This window comes from Tamandua tetradactyla, chromosome 1 (assembly GCF_023851605.1).
Source record: "Tamandua tetradactyla isolate mTamTet1 chromosome 1, mTamTet1.pri, whole genome shotgun sequence".
Taxonomy (NCBI): domain Eukaryota; kingdom Metazoa; phylum Chordata; class Mammalia; order Pilosa; family Myrmecophagidae; genus Tamandua; species Tamandua tetradactyla.
Window position 1 is genome coordinate 185636530 of NC_135327.1, and position 23997 is coordinate 185660526.

A 23997-nucleotide genomic window follows, 5' to 3' on the forward strand; every position below is an offset into this window, starting at 1 on the left:
CCTGCAGCCATCTGAAGGCTTGACTGGGCTTAGAGGATCTGGTTTCATGTAATACTGCAGCAATGAAAAACCTTTGATTGTACAAAGGCTCTTGTACCTTTAACCTATGTGTCCCACATGGGTTAAATTTCTACGGATGGAATTGTGGGGTGTGGCTTTGAATAACGTTTGAAGCTTTATGGATATCAGAATATCATGTTAAAGCTAATCCATTCCTGTGGTTATGAAGGAGTTGGTATCGCAGGCTCTCAGGCTCTAAGAGATTCAGAGAGGGATGAGACATGCTCACTCACTGCCCTCAAATAGCTTCAAAGTTAGTAGCAGAAGACAGAATTTTCTGTTATAAACAGACACAGATAAAATGCTTTGGAGCAAGAGAGGGAAAGAGGATTATTAATTCGAGTTTGGACTGAAAGAATATGATTATGGTGAGTGGGAATGGGAGAGGGTATGTGCTTTGATTGGTTGTGAAAAGCAGAGTACCATTGGAGCACAGACTGGGAGCAAGCTTCAGTTCTACTCTTTCTCTATGATGGTTACGTTTTATACCTCTTCTGAACCTCTCTTTCCTCACTTGTAAAAATGGGGATCAACAATGCCTGCATTTCAGGGTTATAAAGATGAGTAGTCAAGCCTGGACAATGCCTGCACACAGCGCATCATAGAGGCTCAAAAAAAATTAGATATGATGGTTGAGAATTAGATTGTAGATGATGCCATTTAGTCTCACAAGCAATAGGAAGCCATTGCAAGCTTGTGAGGCCTGGAAACTAATGATCTCATTCATATAGATTATTCTGCTACCTCTGCTCTATCCTCGCATCTTCCTTTACTTCAAATTTTTCATTATTTCTTATTCTGGATGCTGCTAATGTACAATCTCCTATAACCTAAGGAGATACAGGAGGCTAAATAGATCAATGAACCTTACTTCAGAAATCATTCCTTTGTACCACCCAACCTGATAATGGCTCTGTTTGCTTCTTTAGAGTAAAGGATATAGATTTTATATGGCCCCAAGATCAAATTCTCCCTTAATTCTGGCTTATGTGTTGATTGTGAAAATTTGACTTGATGTAGGCATGATTTGGGGGTAGCTGGTTTCTATATTGCCATATGGTTTTAAACACTTTTACACATTTCCAGAGAAGTGCTATATTTATGTCCATAGATATACATTCTCACACGAAATATGGAAAACTGAGTATATCCTTATCTAATAGGCAGTAAAGCCATGAGAATAATACCTTAAGTGGAAGTCAGGACAACTAATTGTCCCATTGACTTGTCCTGAATCTTGAGTAAACACCACACCTTAGTTCTTCTATGTGGAAGATGGGAATAATAAGCTTTGCTATTCTTTCATCTCAGTCTTGTTGCAGTTGAGTTCTCAGAGCTTAGCCAAGGCAATGAAATGAAATATTGTTTTCATTTTCAAACACAGTAAATGTTACCTAAAAAAACTTTTGGAATTTGGCAGAAGTGATCAAAGGATATGTTTTAGTTAATGTTTGAGAAAGAATGCAGAATATTGGCCTGCAAAGGACAAGCCTTTTAAAAAATGATGGTAGTAGGTCAGAAGAAGATGGGGGGTAAGAGAAAAGGCATTAGCTAACTTCATTGCTATCTGGTGATACCATGGTGAAGACATGTGGTAAGCAAGAGGAGAGATTATGTCATTGACTAGTGATGAAGAATAATGCCACTGTTCAGTTCAAAATCAAAATTGTCCCTCACAAAAGAAACAGTCCTATAATGAGGTCACTGAAGGAGATTTCTAGAAAGGAATGGGCGTGAAGCACAATCCTCATTGTAGTTTGTGTGTGGTGGTTAATTTAGTGGCAAGAAAGAATCTTAAATTTGATTTGTTTCTTCCTAAAGACTAGGGGAGTCTGTACCAGTTTAGGTGATTGACAAACCCCATGGTCCTGAATTTACTAGTTGTCAGTTCTCCTTCTCTGTAAGTCCTTGCCTCTGTATTAATCACAATACTCACCCTTAGATGTGTGGTGGTTTATTTCTTCATTTGAACATTTGCTATGCTTCTTTATTCCATACTTGGACAGTTACCCAATAAAGCTAATGAAATCAGGATATCTGTTTTAGCTTGTAAACTGCTGGAATGCAATATACTAGAAATTGAATGGCTTTTAAAAAGGGAATTTATTAGGTTGCAAGTTTACATTCTAAGACTGTGAAAATGTCCAAATTAAGGCAAGGCTATAAAAATGTTCAAGCTAAGGCACCCAGGGAAAGATACTTTGGCTCAAGAAGGCTGATGACGTTGGGAGTTTCTTTCTCAGCTGCAAAGGCACTGGGTGGCGTCTGCTAGTTTCCTGACCTGGCTCCTTGTATCATGAAGTTTCCCCAGGGGCATATTCCTTCTTGTCTCCATTGGTCTCTGGCTTTGTGGGCATTGTTAGTTCTGAAGCTTTGTCAAAATGATTCCTTCTTAAAGGGCTCCAGTGAGCAACCCCCCCCTCCTCCCTTGAATGGGTAGAGACACATCTCCATGGAGATCATCTAATAAAAGTTACTACCCACAGTTGGGAGGGTCACATCTCTATGGAAACAATAAAAAAGATCCTACCCAGGAATACTGAATAAGGATTAAAGAACTTGGATTTTCTGGGGGTACACAACAGATTCAAACTGGCACACCATCCCTCTGAGCAGTTCAGCTGATCTGTGGGCACAGGTTTCCCAACCAAGGAAAGATTGAATGAGAGGGTGTGGATGACTCTACCTAAGCCTTTCTCATTTATTAGAAAGAATGCAAAAGCCTAATTGATGGTGGATCTTTGTATATAAAGGATATAGTGTTAGATTTTGAACTCTGTGAATCTTATTTGAGCCTTTTCTACACTGCTTTAGGGATCCCGAGTGCTTTTGAAGTTTAGACACTACCTAGATATTTGAAAATATTAAGGAGCATATTGTTGATATCTTAGGTGTGATAATAGTATTTTGTCCGTTTTCTGTAAAATTGCCTATTTCTTAAAGCAACATAGTTAAATATTTTCAGATTAAAAGATAAGAGATATGAAAGTTGTTTCAAAATGATCTGGGGATAGGGAGAGAAGCAGGTAAGAATACAGACAAAATAAATCGGGCCATGGGGTAATACTTTTCGAATCTATATGATGAGTACATTGGAATTTATGATACTCTTCATCCTATTTATGTGTACAAGTGAGATTTTCTTTTAAAAATTTGATAGCTTGTATATTAAATATTATAGGATATTTAACTGCCTTCTCTTTTCTATAGATGGCAAGAAAGAAAATGAAACAGTTAACCACTTTGGAGATTATGCTCAGTGTTCTTCTGGTTGTGTTGTTTATTATCATGATTCCCCTTATCGTGCTTTCAAACCAAGATTCTTCAGAATCAAAAGGTAACAACAAACTTTGGTGTTCTCTGTCTATAAATTTTATCAGAATAAAACCCTCATCAGTGGCAGGAAAGTAGTGCTTCTGTGTTCATTGGTGTTGGGTGTTTATGGATTGTATGTGTGTGATGTACGTGTGTTCAGTAGCACTTCACTAAAACCGTGATGCCTCCATAGATGCTCATCATAAGTTCTGACACTCATTTCCCAATTTAATTAGAATTGTGCTAATTCACATTTGAAATATATTTTTAAATTTCATTGAATAACCCTAATCTGTTGATAATTAACAATACTCTCTTATGAAAGACAATCAAATAAGTATATGATCAATTAACTTATTTGGGGCCAAAATTTGTCTTTTTTTAAATATCTGATTATTTTAGTAAAAACTTTATTGAATTTTTTTATTCCAAGAGGGCCTGGATTGTGCTGAATTACCCATGATCTCTTATCTGGTTCATGTAGGAGCAGCTTCCTAAGTGAACCAGGCAGGAAAGAAAAGGGTTGGTCTGTGGCTAGAGGAAAACATTCTCTGCTCCTTCTATCCTACTCCAGCCACAGCAATTTATACTTTTAGTGGGAACTGAAATTAGACAATTTCAAAGGTTGTTCAACTCCTAAAATTCTGTGGTACTAAAGAAGGAACTAAAAGCTGCATGCAGAAACTGGCAGAAATATGGAGTTCTTTTAATCCACCCTTTTGGAATTGGAAACCATCATGAAAATAAAACAAATTAAAAGTCTCATTGTTTTGTCTTAAAATTGTTATTAATTTATTGTAGAGTATCTTAAAGAAAATGTACTTCTTTGTTTTAGAATGGAATAAATGTTCAGATTTTAAAATTTGAAATCAAAGTTCTCTAATCCTAAAGTACAATCTAGCTACCAGTTTCTAGATTGGTGGGATTGTTTTACATTTTGCTGTCATGAGACCTTACAGTTACACAGAAATGTGATCATTTACAAATGTTCCTTGTGGAGAGATTGGCTGGTGTCCGGCTGGAATGTTGAGGTTACTCTGATTAGAACAGTAACATTTAAGGCCACAACATATACTGCATAAGCTCTATGGACAAAGCATAGTCTGAACTAGGTGCAGGGGTGGAAATAAATGACTAGAGCAAAGACCAATAATTTTTTTCTGTGAAGAACCAGATAGTAAATATTTTAGACTTTGAGGGCCTTATCATGCCTGTTAAAACTACTTAAATTTGCTTCTGTAGCAGGAAAACAGTTATAGATACTATGTAGATAAATGGGCATGGCTATGTTCCAACAATATTTTATTTAAAGAAACAAGCTGCACTCAAGTTTGCTGGCTTCTTGACTATAGGAAAGACACTTGGTTTCCACCTTGGTGAACTTGGTTTAGTCAAACTCCTGGTTCTTGTATGTATTATCTCACAGGGAAGGGGCTTGGGGGTAGAAGGAGGTGATACAGGTATACAAAGGTGAGTACAATGATAAAGAACAAAATGGAGCTCTATAAAGTGAGTGACTAAATTCTGAAGACATCAGAATGAAGCCCAATCAGAAGTTGTGTTTATATAATCAGAGGTATTAAGATTTTAAATCTGCTAATGGTCAATTTATGTTTGCTTTTTATGTGGTAGCTCCAGATCCAGGGACAACGGATACCCCCCCTAATTCTGCTGAGTGCCCAGTGGTCCATGAATTCGAACGGATAAACTGTATCCCTGATCAGCCACCAACAAAGGTTTGAGATATGGGTCTTGCTTTCATTTAAAGATTTTATGGGATTCAGCAGGGTGGGTGTTTTAGTTTATATGCTGCCAGAGTGCAATATACCAGAAAAAGAACAGCTTTTAGAAGGGGAGTTTATTAAGTTGTGCGTTTACAGTTCTAAGGTCATGAAAATGTCCAAACTAAGGCATCCAGGAAAATATACCCTAATTCAAGAAAGGCTGATGGGTCCAGAACACTTCTGTCAGCTGGAAAACGTGTGGTAACTTCTGCTAGCTTTCTCTCCTGGCTTTTTGTTTCACAAGGATTCCTTGGGGGTATTATCCTCTTGCATCTCCAAAGGTCTCTGGCTGTGTGGGCTCTGTGGGTTATGTTTGCTCTAAAGCTGTTTCCAAAATGGTTCCCTCTTAAAGGGCTTCAGTAAGCAACCCCACCTTCAGTGGGTGGAGACACATCTCCATGGAAACCATCTAATCAAAATTACCACCCATAATTGGGTGGGTCACATCTTCACAGAAACAATAAAAAGATCCCACCCAGCATTATGGGAATAATGAGGATTAAAGGACATGGCTTCCCTGGGGCACACAACAGATTCAAAGGGGTTTCTGTTCCTTTGTTTTTTTCTATTTGTAACTGCCAGAGTGTTGTTTGTATTGCAGCCACTTAAAACTAAGACATCATAATTCTGCATCCTTGCTTGTATGGCAGTGCAACTTGGGGAGAAGAAAAGCTGAAAAATTTGCTTGGGTGTAAGGCTGATAAATTTAGCAAATACAAACACAAGCCACCTTGTTCAGTTTGAATTTCAGATACACAATGTATAAGTTTTTAGTATAAGTATTTCCCGTGCAGATTTGGGGCTAACTTATACTAAAAAGTATTTTCATTTCATCTGGCAACCCCACTTGGTTTACTTATTTTCTCTGACTCTCTCACTGCCTCTTGTTCTTGTACTCTCTCCATCTCTCCTTCAGCTTTCAGAATTCCAAAATTATCTAGGCTTTACAATAAAAGGTTATGCAATACGTAAAACATGATTTTAAAAAAGAACAACATTTCAAGAGTCATATAGTGAAAAGAAGATTAACAAATCCCAGATTAAAAAGGGAGCAGGCATCTGAACATTTACGTGAGTGCTTCTTGATTATCAGAGGAAGTTCAGCTGAATATCATGATTATAAAGTACCTTGCATGCAGCATATCAGTCACTTTTCACTTTGAGAAGGATATCTGAATGAAAAAACAAATGCAGCCTTCTGAGTGAAGTCCACTGATATAAAATGGCCCGTTTGTATTAGGCAGTTAAAGAGGCTATCTGCATGTGATAGTTGGGCACGTGGACCTTCTCACATTTCTTTCCATAGCTAGTACACTGGCATAATCTATGATGTCTGTGACAGTTGCTGTTTTGGTTTATCTAAAGGTCTTATATACCAAGAGTTTTCTTTCCTGTTAGATGATAAATCTGCCTTTGTGCATTACTTTTCTTGGAGGTGTGGGATGAGTACAAAAGGAAGGGGCATCGGATGCGTCATTGTGACTAAACTATGCAGAGATATAGAAATGAGTAAAGACAGAGAAATGGGTAAGAAGTGAAATCTCAATCAGAAAGCATGCCATTTCCAAATGTCCAGATGTTTGCTGTCTAGCAGCCCAAATTCTGGTAATTGACTTGATTTTTCCCTTTCTGCATTGGTAGTTTATTATTGGGTAGGTCATGTTGATGGACGAGCAAGGAGGCCAATATGAATGGAATAATATGAGAGGAGGGAAGAACAGTAGGAGATGAGATCATTGAGGAAATGGCATATATTGGGAAGTGAGGTGCATATCTTGTAGGATCAATGAGTAGTTCTAAGAACATGCATTATCAGTTAATCGGAATACTTGATTAACCACTGAGATGCCCTGATTATAAGTAAAATGAGGAGTTCAGAAATGAGATAGACCATTGCAAACCTGGGAAGAATCAATTTTACTACTAGGAGATGGAACTTTGAGCCTTGAGGAGAAGGCCAAAGGGAAGATAAGGGCATGCCTGTAAGAAAGGCTCATGTGGGCAAAGTTACAGAGATGGGACTTGTGGAAAGTAGGAATTGCTTTGAACTGTGCCTTTGCTATTGACTAAAATGGCATAGATGCTAGTCAAGGAGAACTAAGGGAGAAAAGAGAGAAAAGATGAAAGACCATGCATAGAAGTGATGGGCTAGGATTGGAGAGAGCTGAAAATTAAGTCCAAGAAGGGAACCAGATGAGATAAGTAGCTTGGAGTAGAGAAAATGCCTAGGAACTGCAGGTTGGAGCAGAGTTACGAGCCAAAACTAGTCAGGAAGTCCAGAGGCTGTATTGAAAGTAAGAGAGTATGGTCATATTGGTAGGTACTTAAGGATCAGGAAGCTTTCAGAACAGGACAAAGTAGTGCCCTGACCATCTGTTAGGGCACAAAAGGGCATTAGCCTAGGGAGCAAGCCTGATGAGGCAGGAAGGAATCCCAGAGTTACACCAATTTACCTTACCAAGACTACTGTAGTATGCAATCTCCTTCATCTGACATCTTGTCTTGATTGGAATGAACATGGCCTTCCCTTGGCTTAATGATGAGGTTTCCTGCCTTGGAGTAGAGAGCAGTTAGGCTTAACAGAGAATGTGGGTTCAGATTTTGGAAAATCTTGGAAGTCTGGTAAAGAAGCTTAGTTTTAATGTGGTACACAGCAGCAGGGGACAGGCATTAAGGGCTGAAGGCAGTCATGTAATGGAAAAAAAAAAGGAGAGAATGAAATATTTAGGAATAAAAGTGAAACAACGAAGAGGAAGGAGGAAAAAAATGGTTCTGTACCCGTCCAAATGTTAGGAGGAAAAAAATGGTTCTGTACCAGTCCAAATGTTAGAAAGTTTAGCATTTTGGGTTATGGTTCAATTAAAACAAATATTTTTCTTGTTATACAGTCTACTATGAGAGATAAGCCAAGTAATATAAAATGAAATAAAATCAGTAAGATATAAAAGATTTTATATCTTCATATTTTATAGCATAAAATAAAATCAGTAAGATTAAAAGAAATACTATTGGAATCATAAAGTAGAAGAGATTGTTATCAGGGAGAAGGTAATAGTCTGGGATTAAGGATAAGTAGGATTTTCACAGAGTTGAGGGTGTATGGAAAAAAATTCAAGATAAAAGAGACAATGTAAACAAAGTTAAGAAGAGGAAATTGTGGGGCATATACATGACATAGTGAATGGTCCCATATGACTAAGATAGAAGATGACATTTAAGATTGTAAGGTAACTTCAAATGTGATGGTAGAGGACTGTTAGTGTGCTGCTTTGTCAATAGGAATGGAAAGTTCTGATCTACATATATTGTACCTAAATTGGATGTTTGGTGTTCTAGATTTACAGAAAGAGTTGAGCCACACTATTTTTTGCTCTGTTTTGTTCCTGTCATATTGTGGTGGGAAACTAGTTACATATCAGCCCACCAAGAACCACACCCCATTTTATTATTGGTCACTGGTGAACTTCAGTATCATTACTGCTTCAGTAATCTATCTTTGGTTTTTATGCTGACCCTTCAATAAATGCTGGGTTATCAAGATTGTATGTAGTTCAATAAATAACCTTTGACTTTTCCTACAAGTTGCTTCCAAAAGAATTAGTCTATGACCCTGATGCATTTTCATCTGCATGCTCCTTTTTCTCTCATCCAGACAGAAATACTCTGGGAGCACTTTCTAGACTGTATTTCCTCACAGAAAGTGTATTTTAGGCATTTTGTTGCATTTGTAAGTACCCTGGAAATTATATGCTGATACAGACTGTTGCTGAAAGGATAAGCCTATGGATAATGATGTATTTATATAATGTACATACTAAGGAGAGGTATGCAGCTGTGTGAAGAAGGAGGATGCAAAGAATTATGAACATAGTCTGGTTGGCAGAAGGTTCAGGTATTCAGGCAACTGCTATGCCACTATCACTCCTATTTCCTTCTCTCCCCTAGGATTATGTAGAGGACTAATAGTGTAAATTTCTCCACAGATTCTTGGTCACAGATTCCACTGTCTCCTTGCTCCCAATAATGGGAGAAGGTCCTGTATGCAGGACAGAATAAAGTAATGTTCCAAACTATCATGAATCATTCTGGGAGATTTCTCTCGAGAGAATGGAGCTCTAGGAGTCTGTTACCCAGGTCTTAGAAAAATAATGACTTAGCTAAAGCTCCGGTCTTAGTATTTAGTTTCAGGGCAGCTGCTGGTTTCAGGGCATCTTCACTTGGATGTCTCACTATCATATCTGGCTCAACCTAGTTAAACTGAGTTCATGATTTCTTCACCATTCTGCTTTCCTTTCTCAGCTATCATATTTGTAAGTGGTTCTATTAGTTTTTAGGCTCTGAGACAGAAATATAAGAACCTTTGCATGACTTTTCCCTTCAATCCCTTACGCCAGAGTATCATGTATTTTATGACATTTTCCTTATTTTCCAGAATAAGTACATTTTCCTTCATGTTGAAAAGAATTTTGGTGAACTTATGAAGTGTTTTAAATCTGTTTTTTCATATTTTTTAGATATGATTATTATAGCCTTCTTGTTAAACAAATATGAAGCTTGAAAAATGTTGAATTTGGAAATCAAATTATAGGAAAAATTGAGAAAATAGGTCATTCTTCATTGTTCTCTCCTTGATTTTGATTTTCTTTCCACAAAACCCTCAATTTCTTTAAAAAAATATTAGTCAATGGTTAAGATATGCAATACTATATAACCACTATCCAGCATTAAGTAAAAAAGCCCTTGTTTACACCTGCTGAATCACCTTTCCCCCATCTTTTTTAGTGGTAACCAGTCTTCTGAAGTTGGTATTTGTCATGCATTTCTTTAAATAATAGCCTATAAGCAAAACACACTTTTTTGCATTTTATCACTCAATATTTTGAATTTTATCTATGTTGATATTTGCATCTCTACTTCATTTGTGTTCACAGTTTGTAAATTGTCAAACAGCATAGAAGAATCTTCCTTTCTGCAGTTAATTGAAATTTAGGGTGTTTCGAATATTTTGCAATTACAACATGGTTCTGAATATTTTCTTTGCATGTGTGTGAAATTGGGTATATATTGTCAAGTTTACCAGATATTAAAAAATTGATCTCCAAAGTGGCTGTACTAATTTACCATTCGACCATCATTCTCTACATCCTCAACTCACTAGGAATTGACAGTTTCTTCAAATTTTGCCATTTTGATGATTATAAAATAGTATCCCATTGTGGTTTTAGTGCTCATTTTCCTTAATGCTCATTAAGTGATAAAATGCAAAAAAGTGTGTTTTACTTATAGGCTATTATTTAAAGAAATGCATGACAAATACCGACTTCAGAACATCTTTCATATATATCTTTTTACTTATTTCTCTGTAAAGTTCCTGTTCCTGTTTTTGCCCAATTTTATATTGAGGTACTCGCCTTTATCTTTTTTATTTATACAAGTTTCTTGTTTGTGTTATTCTGGATTCTAATTCTTATTTTAATCACATATGATGCAAATATTTTCTGCTATGAGACTGGGTTTATCTATTTTATGTTGTCCTGATGATCAGAAATTTTATACATTTAAGTAACCAATTTTATCAACCTTTGTAGCTTGTTTGGGCATTGATATATTCCTGAGTTATGTCATAGCTCAAAAGCAGTTCCAGGAGGATTAGAGCCTTCAACACACATACCTCCACAAATGTTATAACTTTAAGAAGAAAATAAAGTAATTAATGTAATAATAATTAACTCGATTATTGTAACTTTTTCCTTTTTCTTGATTTCATACATAAACAACGACAATTTGGCTTCATGAATTCCAGTCATAATATTTTTTTCTTGTCCTTCTGTTTTGTTAATATCATATATATATATATATATATATACATAATGTGTGTGTGTATTTTCCTAATGCAATTTTACTGAGACGTATTTTCAAATACCGTAAAATTTATCTTAAGTATGCAATCAGTAGATCACAGTATCATCACATATGTGTTCATAGCTGTAATCAATTTTCAAAAATTTTATATTTTCAATTATGAGCAGTGATAGCCACAAATATCGTACTCTTTTTCATGATTTTAAAGCAAATATTTCTAACATTTCTCCATTTAGCATATTGTGTATAGGTTTTTGGCAGCTGTCCATTATCAGACTAAGGAATTTACTGTTTATTCTTAGTTTGCTAAGAATTTTATCATGAATAAATTTATCACAAATGAATTTGATCAAATGCTTTCACTATTTAAATGATAGTATATGGTATACTTCCTTGATAGTATATGGTGTACTTCCTTCAAAAAATTATTGTGATAAACTACACTAGTGGGTTTACTAATATTAAACAATCCCTGTATTTCTGGAAGAAATATTTACCTCTTGGTTGTTATTTATTTACTTAATATGTTCCTGATTTTTGTTGTTAATGTTGATGTGGGTGGTTTTTCAGATTTTGCATTTATGTTTATAAGTAAGCCAGGGCACTAGTTTTCTTTTCTCTTTCACAACTGGTTTTGATATAAAAAGTATACTAGCCTTATCAAAAACTTTGGAGAGTCTTCACCTTTGTTTCCTCCTCTCTATTTCTTTTAAGTCTTAAAAAGCATTGCAGAGTTCTGGGACAAACTGATTCAGAAGACTTGGAATAGGGCTGACTTTATTAGGTCTCAAACAGTGTCGCCACTGTCTGGTTTCTCTCCATCTCTGAGTTCATCTCAGCTCTTCTTTTTGTGTTGCTTCAGTTGGATATTTCTATCTCTTTATATCTATATATGTAACATCCGCTATATAAAATGATTTAATTATATATATATATATAGTAATTATATAGAGTATCTTTACTTTTGTCTACCTTATCACAGAAGGCACTCTTTAAAAATATTTCGTTATGTAGTATCTTTTTCAATTTCAACTTGTAATTCTTTAAATTTTTCCGTATATATTCTGAGTCTTTATTAAGTGCATATCAAATTTGAGCTGTGATATTCTCCTCATGAATTGAACCCTTTATCATCATGTGGTAATTTGGTGTCTCCTTAATAATACTTTTCTTACTTAGTCTTTTTGTCTTATTATGAATACAGCTATACTAGCTTTTGGTTAACATTCTCCTGACACATCTGTTTTCTTACTTTTTTACCTTCAGTGCTTCTGTGAGCACAAGTTTTGAATAGCCTCCCATAAGCAGCTTTTAGCTGGATTTATTTATTTAAATACAATCTGACTATCTTTGCCTTTTAATTATTTAAACCATGTGATAATTGACACATTTAAAACTTTTCCTAAGACCTCATTTTGTGTTTTTTTGTTTCACGTGTGCAGGCACAGGAAACGATCCCTGGTTTCCGGCATGGCAGGGGAGAACTCTGCCACTGAGCCACTGTTGCCCACCCTTTCCTTATTTTTTGGATTATAGATTTTCTCCCCTACTTTTTCTATCAATACGGTTTTGGAAATTACGTACTCTATATTATTTTGATAGTTTCTCTTAAATTTTAATTCTTATATCCAACTTAAAGGGACATTTTGGGTCTTGGGCCTAAATCTTTCTTTTTTGTGCTTCATCCTATTTGTGTCATTTTTCACAGCTTCTTGCTAAAATTATTTTCCTAGATTTCACATAAGTCTTGCTCTCTTTTTTGATTGGTCATACAAGGTGTTTATAAATGTTAAAATAATTGAGTAGATTGAAATACTAGCAATCAATGAAAGGAAGTGGTAAAGGGTATAGGAAAAATAGGGGGAACAAAGGTTAAAATATATGGGGTAGATGGAAATACTAGTGGTCAGTGAGAGGGAGGGGTGAGGGGTATGGTATGTATGAGTTTTTTTTTTTTTTCTTTTTATTTCTTTTTCTGGAGTGATGCAAATGTTCTAAAAAATGGTCATGGTGATGAATATACAACTATGTAATGATATTGTGAGTCATTGATTATATACCAGGAATGGAATGTTCATATATTAAGAATGTTCATATTTATATGTTTTGTCAATAAAAATATTTTAAAAAGTGTTTATTTATACCTTCTTACACTTCTCGTCATGCTTCTCATAATTTCTTAGCTCCACTAGAGGAGCTGATATTTTCAAATTGGCCATTAAGTCTTGGTTTTCCTTGCTGCTTTGGCTACACTGATCTTTGCCCCTTCTAGTTCAATGAATAAATGACTAAGCTCCAGGAAGCATACAGTAGTCATTCTGTTTAACACCATTTCAACACCTGTTATATGGCGGTTTCATCTGAGTAGGTTTTGAAAGGAAAAAAACAAAACTAAACTGCTGATTGCAGTTGAGTTCACAGTGAATCCTGATCCCACAGCCATATAAACCAAAAATGGATGTGGTTTTTCATCTTTAATATTGGCCTTGCAAAAAATTAGTGTTTGACTAAAATCAAATTATTCAGATATTGAGTAAATATTTTTTGAGTCTTATCTTTTGCAAAGCATTGCTGTATCCTACTGAAAATGTGCTTAGCAAACCATCAATCCAGAGGATAGAAAGAAGGAAATGGATAACCAAGAAAACTAGGCTCTGGTGTATGCTTTCCTAATAGCTAACTTCATATCCTTTGGCAAGTAATTTCACCTCTGTGAGCCTTTACCTTTTTGGGTATCAACTCATCTGTAAAATGATGTGGCTTGCTTCTCCCAGTCTGAGGGCTCCAACAGGGAGTGTGAGCAAATTGAAAGTCACAGTCTTTCTCTAATCTAATCTTGGAAGTGACAGCCCATTATTTTTGCTGTATTCTTTAATTAGAAATCTCTGGGTCCAACCCACTTTCAAGGGGAGAGGTTTCTTTGAGTCCTTTAATATTTATTCTGGTTGATTCTCCCCAATTAATTGGTTTGAGAAAGTAATTGATTTCATTGTAGTCTCCATTTGATTCAGTCATCAATTGTAGCTTAAGCCAGGTGCTATTCTTAGGTAAGAATTAGAGTTAATTTGTTCGTTAAGGAAAGATTACTTTCAGCCTTGGAATATACACTATATATTAAAATTAAAAGCAATTTTACAGTGTGACTGTGTGATTGTGAAAACCTTGTGTTTGATGCTCCTTTTATCTACCTTGTTAACAGATGAGTAGAACATATGGAATAAAAATAAATAATGGGGGAACAAATGTTAAGATAAATTTAGTTTGAAATGCTAGTGATCAATGAAAGGGAGGGATAAGGGGTATGGGATGTATAATTTTTTTTCTGTTTTCATTTTATTTCTTTTTCTGTTGTATTTTGTTTCTTTTTCTGAATTGATGCAAATGTTCTAAGAAATGATCATGATGAATATGCAACTATGTGATGATATTGTGAATTACTGATTATATATGTAGAATGGAATGATTGTATGTTAAGAATGTTTGTGCTTCTTTCTCGTCATATTTTTTTAAAAATTTAAAAATTAATAAAAAAATTAAAAGCAAGCGAACCTTAAGTAGTTAATAGTATAATTATAAAAATGTGCTTTCATCAATTGTAACAGATGTACCACACCAATTCAAGGTATTAAAATGGAGTGGTATATGGGAATCCTATTTTATGCATGATTGTTCTGTAAACCTACACCTTTTTAATAAAAAAAATTAAAACAAAAACCTTCAAAGCAAAATTGATTTAATTTCAAAACTTCTGAATAAAGTTGGTTGCAACATCTCTCTTTTTTAAAAAAAAAAATTAAGTACAAGTCAATATAAATGAAGTTCCATTTGTAATTTTGGATTGTAGATCAGAACATTTAATTATCCTTAGTATGATTGTGATGACAAGGTATTTAACACATTTGCTCACAATAGGAGGTAATACTGTCAGGCAAGAAGGACACTGCCAGAAAAATTGAGTATGAGTACAAGCTCTACTACTGCTTAGAATGTAACATAATTTCTCTAAATATCAGTTTCCTGACTTGTAGAACAAGGTCAGCGATACTGTTAAGTTCAAATGAGAAGTTTTGTGCTTTATGGATGATAGTTTTCCATAAATGAGTGAAGTTACTGTGACTCACCTTCTCTTGTTTCAGACCACATGTGACCAGCGTGGCTGCTGCTGGAAACCTCAGGGAGCCATAACTGTGCCCTGGTGCTACTATTCCAAGAGTCATGGCTATCAAATGGAGGGTGACGTTGCAAAAACAAGTGCAGGTAAGTTGGACTCTGTCATGAAGCAGGCACTCCATCCTTCAGGAGGTTGGCTTCACACACCCTCAAGAGAGTTGTAGCAGCACGCAGAGTATTGCTCTGCTCAGACACATATCACATGTGAGAGAAGGTGAGCACTGCTCTTAAGCAGGAGCTGCAGTAGGCTCTCTGGAGACCTTGGGAGTTCAGAGACATTGTTCTTCTCCTGGCTTTGCCTTTATGTACTTTTTGACCTAGTGCTATCATCATGACCTCCTTGGTTCTCAGTTTTCTCACTTTAAAAGTGAGGGATTTGATGTTTCAAGAAAAAATCATGATGATGAATATGCAACTATGTGATGATATTGTGAATTACTGATTATATATGTAAATGGATGATAAAAAATTATGAATGTTTGCGTTTGGTGCTTTTTGGTATTTAAAAAAATTTTTTTTAATTAAAAAAAAAATGAAAATGAGGGATTTGAATTCAGCAATATCCGAAACTACTTCCGGCTCTAATATTATGTGATTTTAATGATATGGAAACAACTCCAATTGTACAAACACTATGAAAGTTACCTAGTCACTGTCAGTGGTGATGGACTGACTATCCCCTCATCTTCTCACCCATCCCTGCTGAAATACAAAGCATAATAATGAACATTCTAAGGGATAACACTTTGGAGAGGTTCTTAACATAAAGGAAGAGGATTTTAGCCTGATGAATTCTGTTCTAATAAGGCTCTGATTCTTACTTGGCTTACCATATGACTAAGGAGATAGCATCAAGGTATATGAACACCTGTGATATAACATGAAAATACCTAAGGAGTTTATACACACACACACACACATATACATATTGAGGGCTGAGAGTATAACTGGCATCTAATTAACACAGAATGACTAATGGGCTGACGGAATGAGTGTTAGACCACTTGGGGGAGGTTTTCAATCAGATTTTGCAAAGGAGATACATGTGGAATTTTGGATAAGATGGTGGCAGTTCCTAGCTTCAGGATTGGGAATTGAAAGCTTTTATCAGCCTCTTTGATGTAAAACTTAATTTTTGTGTGGATATTATTTGTAAATTTGCAGAATGAGCTATGAAAACCTTTTCCCCCCCACATGTTAGGATTCACAGCCCAGCTGAAAAGGTTGCTTTCTCTATCCCTGTTTGGAAATGATGTCAACAATGTCCTTCTCACAGCAGAATACCAGACGTCAAACCGTTTCCACTTTAAGGTTGTAATTTTTTTTTTTAAATCTTTTGGGGATTTTTGTTCCAATTGCTCCCTATCTGATGGCTGCAATTATTATGAACTAAAAATTTTTGCTAAGGGATATATTTTTCTGTTTGTCATTATTCTTATTTAGTACCTCTATGTAGAAGTACCTTATAACTTTCCTTCAGAGTAATAACTTCCTAAATTTATATTATATATTTGATTGCTGAACTTGAATGTAATTCAGATGTCCTAGATGCCATGTGAAATGTAATAGGGAGAGGGGAAAGAAAGAGAATTTTCATAGTTTAAGAATGCTAGGGCTAGTTTGTCTCTACAGTCTTATAGTATATATTTCTACTTAAAGACGGATTCTTTATTCAAGTGTTAAACATTTGAATTGGTAGCTTAGAAACAATGCCATTTGGATCAATGCCTGAGTTCTAGTACCACAAGCACATATACTGGGAAGCACTGATGTTGATAGGAACACTTTTCTTTTGCAACTAGAGAGGTTCTCATTTTGGCTTTCTTTATCTTTATCTCTCTGGACAGTTGACTGACCCAAACAAGGACAGGTATGAAGTGCCCCATGAACATGTGCAACCCTTCAAAGGAAATGCTGCTTCTAACTTGAGCTATCAAGTTGAGGTCTCCAAAGAGCCATTTAGCATCAAAGTGACCAGAAAGACAAACAATCGTGTTCTGTGAGTTCTAAAAATCTATTTGGGAAAAATAAATAAATAAATAAATAAATAAAATAAAAATCTATTTGGGGATCAGAATAGGAAGTATATGGGGGGGGGCAGTCTACAAACCTGAGGAAGGGCAGTTCTAACAGCATTGCAGGTTGTGAGCCCACTATTGGCAATTAGCTTCCTTCTCCTTCCAAATGTGTTAATTTCCTCTGCTTAACTTCCTTCTGTTTGCTCAATCTTTTTTTTTTTTCTTTTTTGCCTCCATCCCTCCAGTGACCTGTCCACCAATAAATATTTACTGAATATTTACTATCATATAAATACAGTGTTCTGGTCATGTGGTAGGTTGTTTGAGGGATGACTTAAAGCAATGTACCACATAGTACCTTCCCTCAAAGAGTCCTGACTTCTTGCTATCATGGGAAGATAAGTAGGACTTATTAAATAGGGGCTATGGGTCACTGAGATATGAAGAACAATTTTCTAAGCAGTTGTCTTCTTGCCACCCTGCTTGCATACCTGTCCCTGTTTTTCCCACATGTCCAGGTTTGACTCAAGCATTGGACCCCTCGTGTTTGCCGAGCAGTTCCTGCAGCTTTCCATCCGACTACCTAGTGCTAACGTGTATGGTCTGGGAGAACATGTGCACCAGCAGTACCGGCATGACATGAATTGGAAGACCTGGCCCATATTTTCCAGGGACACATTCCCCAATGGGGTGAGCTTTCAGGATCGGCTCCTCTTTACTGAGTATCATAACCCCTTGAAGGTCACCTCTGGTAGAGGAGTATAGTGGTTAACAGGAAGATCCTATGTCAGGACTGCCTGAGTTTGAATTCTGGCTCTCCTACTTACAGGTCATATACTTCTGAACAAGTTACTTACCTCTCTGAGTCTTCAGTTCCTCATATACAATGGGGATAATATGCTTACCTTATAGTGTTGTGGTGAGGACTAAATGAATTGATTCATTTACAATATCTAGAAGACTATCTGGCCTATTGTAAGTGCTCCATAAATGCCAATAATGTTTAATTACATTTTCGCTTTCAACTTAATAATTGTGGAAAAAAACGTTACTAATGCTGGACTCTGTACAAGTGTTGGTTATGATATGCATATTTCGACTGATCTTTAAAAATCATTAACTTCCAAAGTTTGTCAGCAAAACAGGATAAAGTACCAGCCAAAACCTGGTATTAATCATTCTTCGTGAGATGAAAGATTGGGATAGTGAAAGAATAAACAGAGTTTTTTTTTTTTTTTATTTTTGCTTGTTTGTTTGACTGCTAAAACTCAATGCAGAGTTATTTTCTAAGGTCAGCAATACTATATATATAGGCCTTGTCCAGTGGCTTCCCTGATTAAGCAGAAATAATGGCTGGGTAAAATGCAATTATAGCAATAATTTTTAAGGAACTATTTTATACATCATCTCTATTTACCAAAAGAACCCAGAAAAAAATAAGTGTGATTTTTCTCTTTGTAACAGATAAAGAAACTGAGGCTCACAGAAGTAACATAAATAGCACATATTCAAAAAGTTTGTGAGTAGCAGAGATAAGATTTTATTCCTAGCTTGTCTGATTTAAAGGCTGTAATCCCAACTATACCATTTGCCTACCAAAAAAGCAGAAAATGTGCTGTTCCAAGGCAGCTCTTCTAGGAAGATTTGGTGGTGATTATTTAATGAAAGAATCTCAGATCCTTGCTACTCAAGTGGTTGGCATGGGCACCACTGCATTAGAGATGTAGGCTTCCAGTCTTCTCCACCCATTTCCTGAGTTCAATTCTATATTTAAATAAGATCCCCGTGTAATCTGACTGCACAGCAAATTTTGAGATACACTGTTCCAGAGTAGTTATTCTCAAATACCTATTGGAGTTAACTGGGGAAATTAAAAAAAAATATCCATGCCTGTGCCCATCTCCAGAGATTCCTTTTTAATTGTTCTGGGGTGCAGCCTGGGTTGAGAAGTAGTGTTCTAAAGTCTAGAATACTAGCTTGATGTCTAACCTAGAGCTCCATCTAGTTGTATGTTAGAAAGGTCCCTGAGTCATATTAAGGCTTGATGGAGATTTTGCAGATGAGGTTAATTCAGGTTAAGATCGACCTCTCTGTGAGGGAAGATTTTTCCAACTACAGATTCAGAACTCATGACCTCCTACCTCTTAACAGATACTCCAACCTCTTACACTTCTACTAGATGAATGGTCACAGCTGGCTCAGACAATAAGAATATACTATGCCACTTGGTTAACATAAACCAAATATAGATCCATATTTTAAAATTTTTGAGTTTTTCTTGACCAAGAATCCCCTGTCAATTACTCACGTGATTGGTTAAAACTGATTTACCTAAACCATTTCCAGCAATGTGGGGTTTAGATATTAGATTGTAAATTTGGGTTTTTAATTATATCTCTACAGGATGCAACTAACTTGTATGGTGTGCAGACATTCTTCTTGTGCCTTGAAGATGCCAGTGGATTGTCGTTTGGGGTATTTCTGTTGAACAGCAATGCCATGGGTAAAGGAACAGAGAAAGCATGAAAAAAATCCACAAAAAACAAAGGAGTGGTTTTCAGCTCCTTTCTTACAGCACTGTGATAAAACAAATAGACTCTAAAAATGGCTGAGCTATAGCTAAGGGACATACTTGTCTGTTCTGTCTTAGTTCCTTCTCTAGTTCATTACCTGTTGCCCATGATAGCCATGGGTAGGGCTTCCTTTCCTAGTTTGTGATTTTCTGAATCTGGTTGCATCTGTTAAAATATATTCCTTTGTAGAGTTAAGACAGCTACCTCTTTCCTATAAACTACTCTAAGACCATTTCTACCAATTTGTTCTTCTCCTGCCTTTAGCCATCCATCCAGCAGTGGGGTTGATGTAAGTTCAGGTAGGAACCCCAACTGCTCCAGCCTCATGATGAGAGAAGGTGGGCCTAGCCAGGAGGTACAACTGAGCAAAGAATCCCTTCAGATGCTTCAAAAGCAGAAAAATAAAGCAGAGTGGCAAGGGGTCATGCAGAGTAAGATTAGATTGTTTAAGAACAAGCAATGTAACTGTTTGCTTTCATGAGGCCAGAGAGTAGCAAGCTTTCCCATGTTTGCAGATTTTAAATTAGATAATTGATTCTCAACTGTTTTTTTGCTTGCACAAATAACAACAGATACAGTAGCAATGGGTCCTGGCACAAATAGTTAACAGATGCCAGTCACCCATTTTTGAAATCTGCCACAGACAAAATGCTTTGGCTCTCATATGCTGTGGCCAGGACTTTGATTATCTGAGTTTGGCACTTTGTATACAAAATCTAAGACATCAGGCTCACTTTACGAATGTTGAGAGGGTTGGTGATCCTCAAGAATAAAATTTTGTATTATCACTCTAGAATAAATTCTATTTTTTTCTTCTTTTTTAATTCTTCAAGATGTTGCCCTCCAGCCTGCCCCTGCTATCACTTATCGTACCATTGGAGGCATTCTGGACTTCTATGTATTCTTGGGAAACACTCCGGAGCAAGTTGTCCAAGAATATCTAGAGGTAAATTTATGATATCATGGTTATTTTGAGTACATACTGAATAAGACAAAGAAAAGTAAATGTAGTATGGCAGTGTAATTCACAAGAATCTCTATTGCAAACTTAAAACATTGGAGAATTGATTTGACACATGCCCTGGAAAATTGTTGTATTGCATTTTTATGTTATAAAAAGAAGGTGACAGAATATAAAGGTTCCTAAAACATGGTCCTATCCTTGATGATTTATGTGGGAAAGCAGGACTAGCATTATAACATTAATGAAATAGTGGGCAGAAAAAAAAATTAAGTTTATTTTGTGTCCCAAAACCAATGCTTAATTGGAAAAGTCCCCTGAGAGATGGGACAACGAATATGGAACTATTAAACTTTACCATCAGGAAATCCCTGATAGTGTGTCAAATTTTAGGGACACCTAAATCAATAAACCATGCCCTCGATCATGAGGCTTACTCTTGTGAAGCTTATGTAAATAGCAGAGAAGCTTAGACTACTTATAGGCATGCCTAAGAATTGCTTCTGGAGGACCACCTTTGTTGCTCAGATGTGGCCCCTCACTCTCTCTAAGCCCAACTCTGCAAGTGAAATCATTGCCCTCCTCCTTATGTGGGACATGAAATCCAGGGTGAAATCTCCCTGGCAACGTGGGAGATGACTCCCAGGGATGAATCCAGACTTGGAACTGTGGGATCAACACTTCCATCCTAACCTAAAGGGGGAAACGAAGTGTAACTAATAAAGTATCAGTGGCAGAGAGAATTCAAATAGAACTTTCTCAAAGAGGCCACTCTGGAGGTCACTCTTACTCAAGCTTCAGTTAAACATTGCTACCTATCATAATTTGCCAAACCCCAACCAAAACCATTCCAGCCAATCCTAAAGAACATTTGGGCAATATATGAGATACTACAAAGGTTCCATGCACTAAGGTAACTTTCCAGAAACCCACAACCTCCAGATGGGACCCTGGACCAAATAAGTCCTGAAACCTAGAATGCCCAGTCTCTCCAGAACAATGAACTAGTCCCATCTCCCTACCCCATATTATTGACAGTCCCTTCGAACATGAAAAAGTTAGAATGGCCAAAACCCAAATACCCCTAAAGAGTGGGATAGAAAGATCAAAGGTGATGGCAGAGTTATACAGAGAAGAGAGGATTTAACATACGAATATGATTACTGAATCTTTAAATTGACATTTCTTTTAGTCTCCAGTACCTTAGAGCAGCTAGAAGTAAAAACCTTAAGTTGTGGAATTGTAACCCATGTCAAACTCTGAAATATATTCTACAGCTAATTGTGGTGCAATGCTTTGAAATTTATATCTTTTTTGTTTTTTTGTATATGTTATTTTTCACAAAAAAGGAAGGAAAAAAGTCTATTGTGATGATAAAAAAATATTCAAGCCCTCTAGCCTCCTGTATTCTGGAGCAGCTAGAAAGAAAAATATGAGAGTATCGTATAATAGCCCATGACAGACTCTGGGATCTATCCTGTAACTACTTGTTGAGGAGTGCTTTGAAAACTATTGCTTTTTTATTTCTTTGTATATATGTTATACTATACAATAAAAAAGTTAAAAATCTAAAAAAATAAAAATGATGCTTAGAACAAGTTGTATTAATAATAGATTATTTGCTAACTTTAATTTCAGCTCATTGGCCGTCCAGTCCTACCCTCATACTGGGCACTTGGATTTCATCTCAGTCGCTATGAATATGGAACTCTAAATAATATGAAAGAAGTTGTGGAGAGAAACCGTGCAGTACAGCTCCCTTATGTAAGTAGGCTTAAAAAAAAATCCCCCAAAATGGAAGTATTCCCTTGAGTGGTAAAAACAGCTGATTATACTTTTTCTCCCTCAGGTATCTTTTTTTTAACATTAAGATTTTTTATATACTTAGACTGCTAGACTTTTTTGTTGAACCAAGGATCTTTGTTTTTTTTTTTTTAGTGGGAAGCAGTATTTAGAGACTGTTCTGGTTTGCTAGCTGCCAGAATGGAATATACCAGAAATGGAATGGCCTTTAAAAAGGGGAATTTAATAAATTGTTAGTTTACAGTTCTAAGGCTGTGAAATTGTCGAAATTAAAAGAAGTCTATAGAAATGTCCAGTCTAAGGCACCCATTGAAAGATACCTTGATTCAAGAAGGCCAATGACATTCAGAGTTTCTCTCTTGGCTGGAAGGGCACATGGCTAATTCTGTTAGCTTCTCTTCCATCTTCTTGTTTCATTAAGTTCTCCTGTGGGCATTTTCCTTCTTCATATCCGAAGTTCTCTGGCTGGCAGACTCTGTGGTTCTCTCCTCATTCTGTCGTGGTTCTGCTGCTTTCTCCTCCTTCTCAAAAGAAATTCTCTCCAAATGTCTTCTCTTTTATAGGAATCCAATAAACTAAGCAAGACCCATGTAGAATGGGTGGAGACACGTCTCCATCTAATCAAGTTTAATACCCACGAATAATTGAGTCACATCTACATGGAGATAACCTAATCAAGTTTCCAACCTATAATTCTGAATAGGAATTAGAAGAAACTGTTGCTCCCACAAAATTGATTAAGATTAAAGCATGGCTTTTCTAGGGTACATAAATCCTTTCAAGCCAGCACAGAGACTGTGATAATAGAATTAGGGAAGCAAGCTAATTATGCCTTTATTTTCTTATTGTAACAATGTCCTTATATTTTATTAGTAAAACCTGCTTGTCCTTATTGTATTAATTACATTTTACATGATGTATTTTATTTGGGTTCTCAAGATGTTTCTCTCTCTGGCCTGGATTGTAAACTGGATTACCATTTGGATTTTAAGAGTTCATTGCTTCTCAATGTAGATTTTTTACTTGTACGTGTTCTTGGTTGGATTGTTTTTGATTCAACAAAATTATGGCAGAGATTGGCCATGAAAGTTCAAGTTCATATCTCTAACATTATCATGGGTATCTATTTTTGATGCTATTCTTCTTAAATATTATTAACAGATATACATTTTCTTCTTAAGTGATCTAGGAAACTAAAGGGATTTACTTTTACTGGGGCATAGTGGAGGAAAATGTGAAAGGGAGCATTTAGTCATTAACTTGAAGACTGTTAATCAAGATCAGTATAAATATCTAATTTTGCCAAGTTTAAGTGAGCAAAAAGATACATATTTTTATGCTTTGAATGGCTAAATTTGAATGTGTCTACTATGTTGGGGCCATAATGGGGAAGGAAATTTTGTAAGAAATACAAAATGAAAACCCCAAGGTCTTTAGAATAATCCTTTCCC

General features: G+C 36.0%; 1 protein-coding gene across 2 annotated transcripts in view; it reads left to right on the top strand.

The window, feature by feature from the left end:
• Nucleotides 1-23997, top strand: part of MGAM (maltase-glucoamylase) — a 198935-nt gene that overhangs the window by 6845 nt on the left and 168093 nt on the right. For both annotated transcript variants that reach the window (XM_077148064.1, XM_077148056.1), the window contains exons 3-11: nt 3271-3397; nt 5008-5111; nt 15158-15278; nt 16393-16502; nt 17039-17190; nt 17728-17899; nt 19613-19712; nt 20616-20728; nt 22382-22507. In XM_077148064.1, coding sequence (XP_077004179.1) covers nt 3271-3397; nt 5008-5111; nt 15158-15278; nt 16393-16502; nt 17039-17190; nt 17728-17899; nt 19613-19712; nt 20616-20728; nt 22382-22507 — 1125 coding nt within the window. The remainder of the gene's footprint in view (nt 1-3270; nt 3398-5007; nt 5112-15157; nt 15279-16392; nt 16503-17038; nt 17191-17727; nt 17900-19612; nt 19713-20615; nt 20729-22381; nt 22508-23997) is intronic.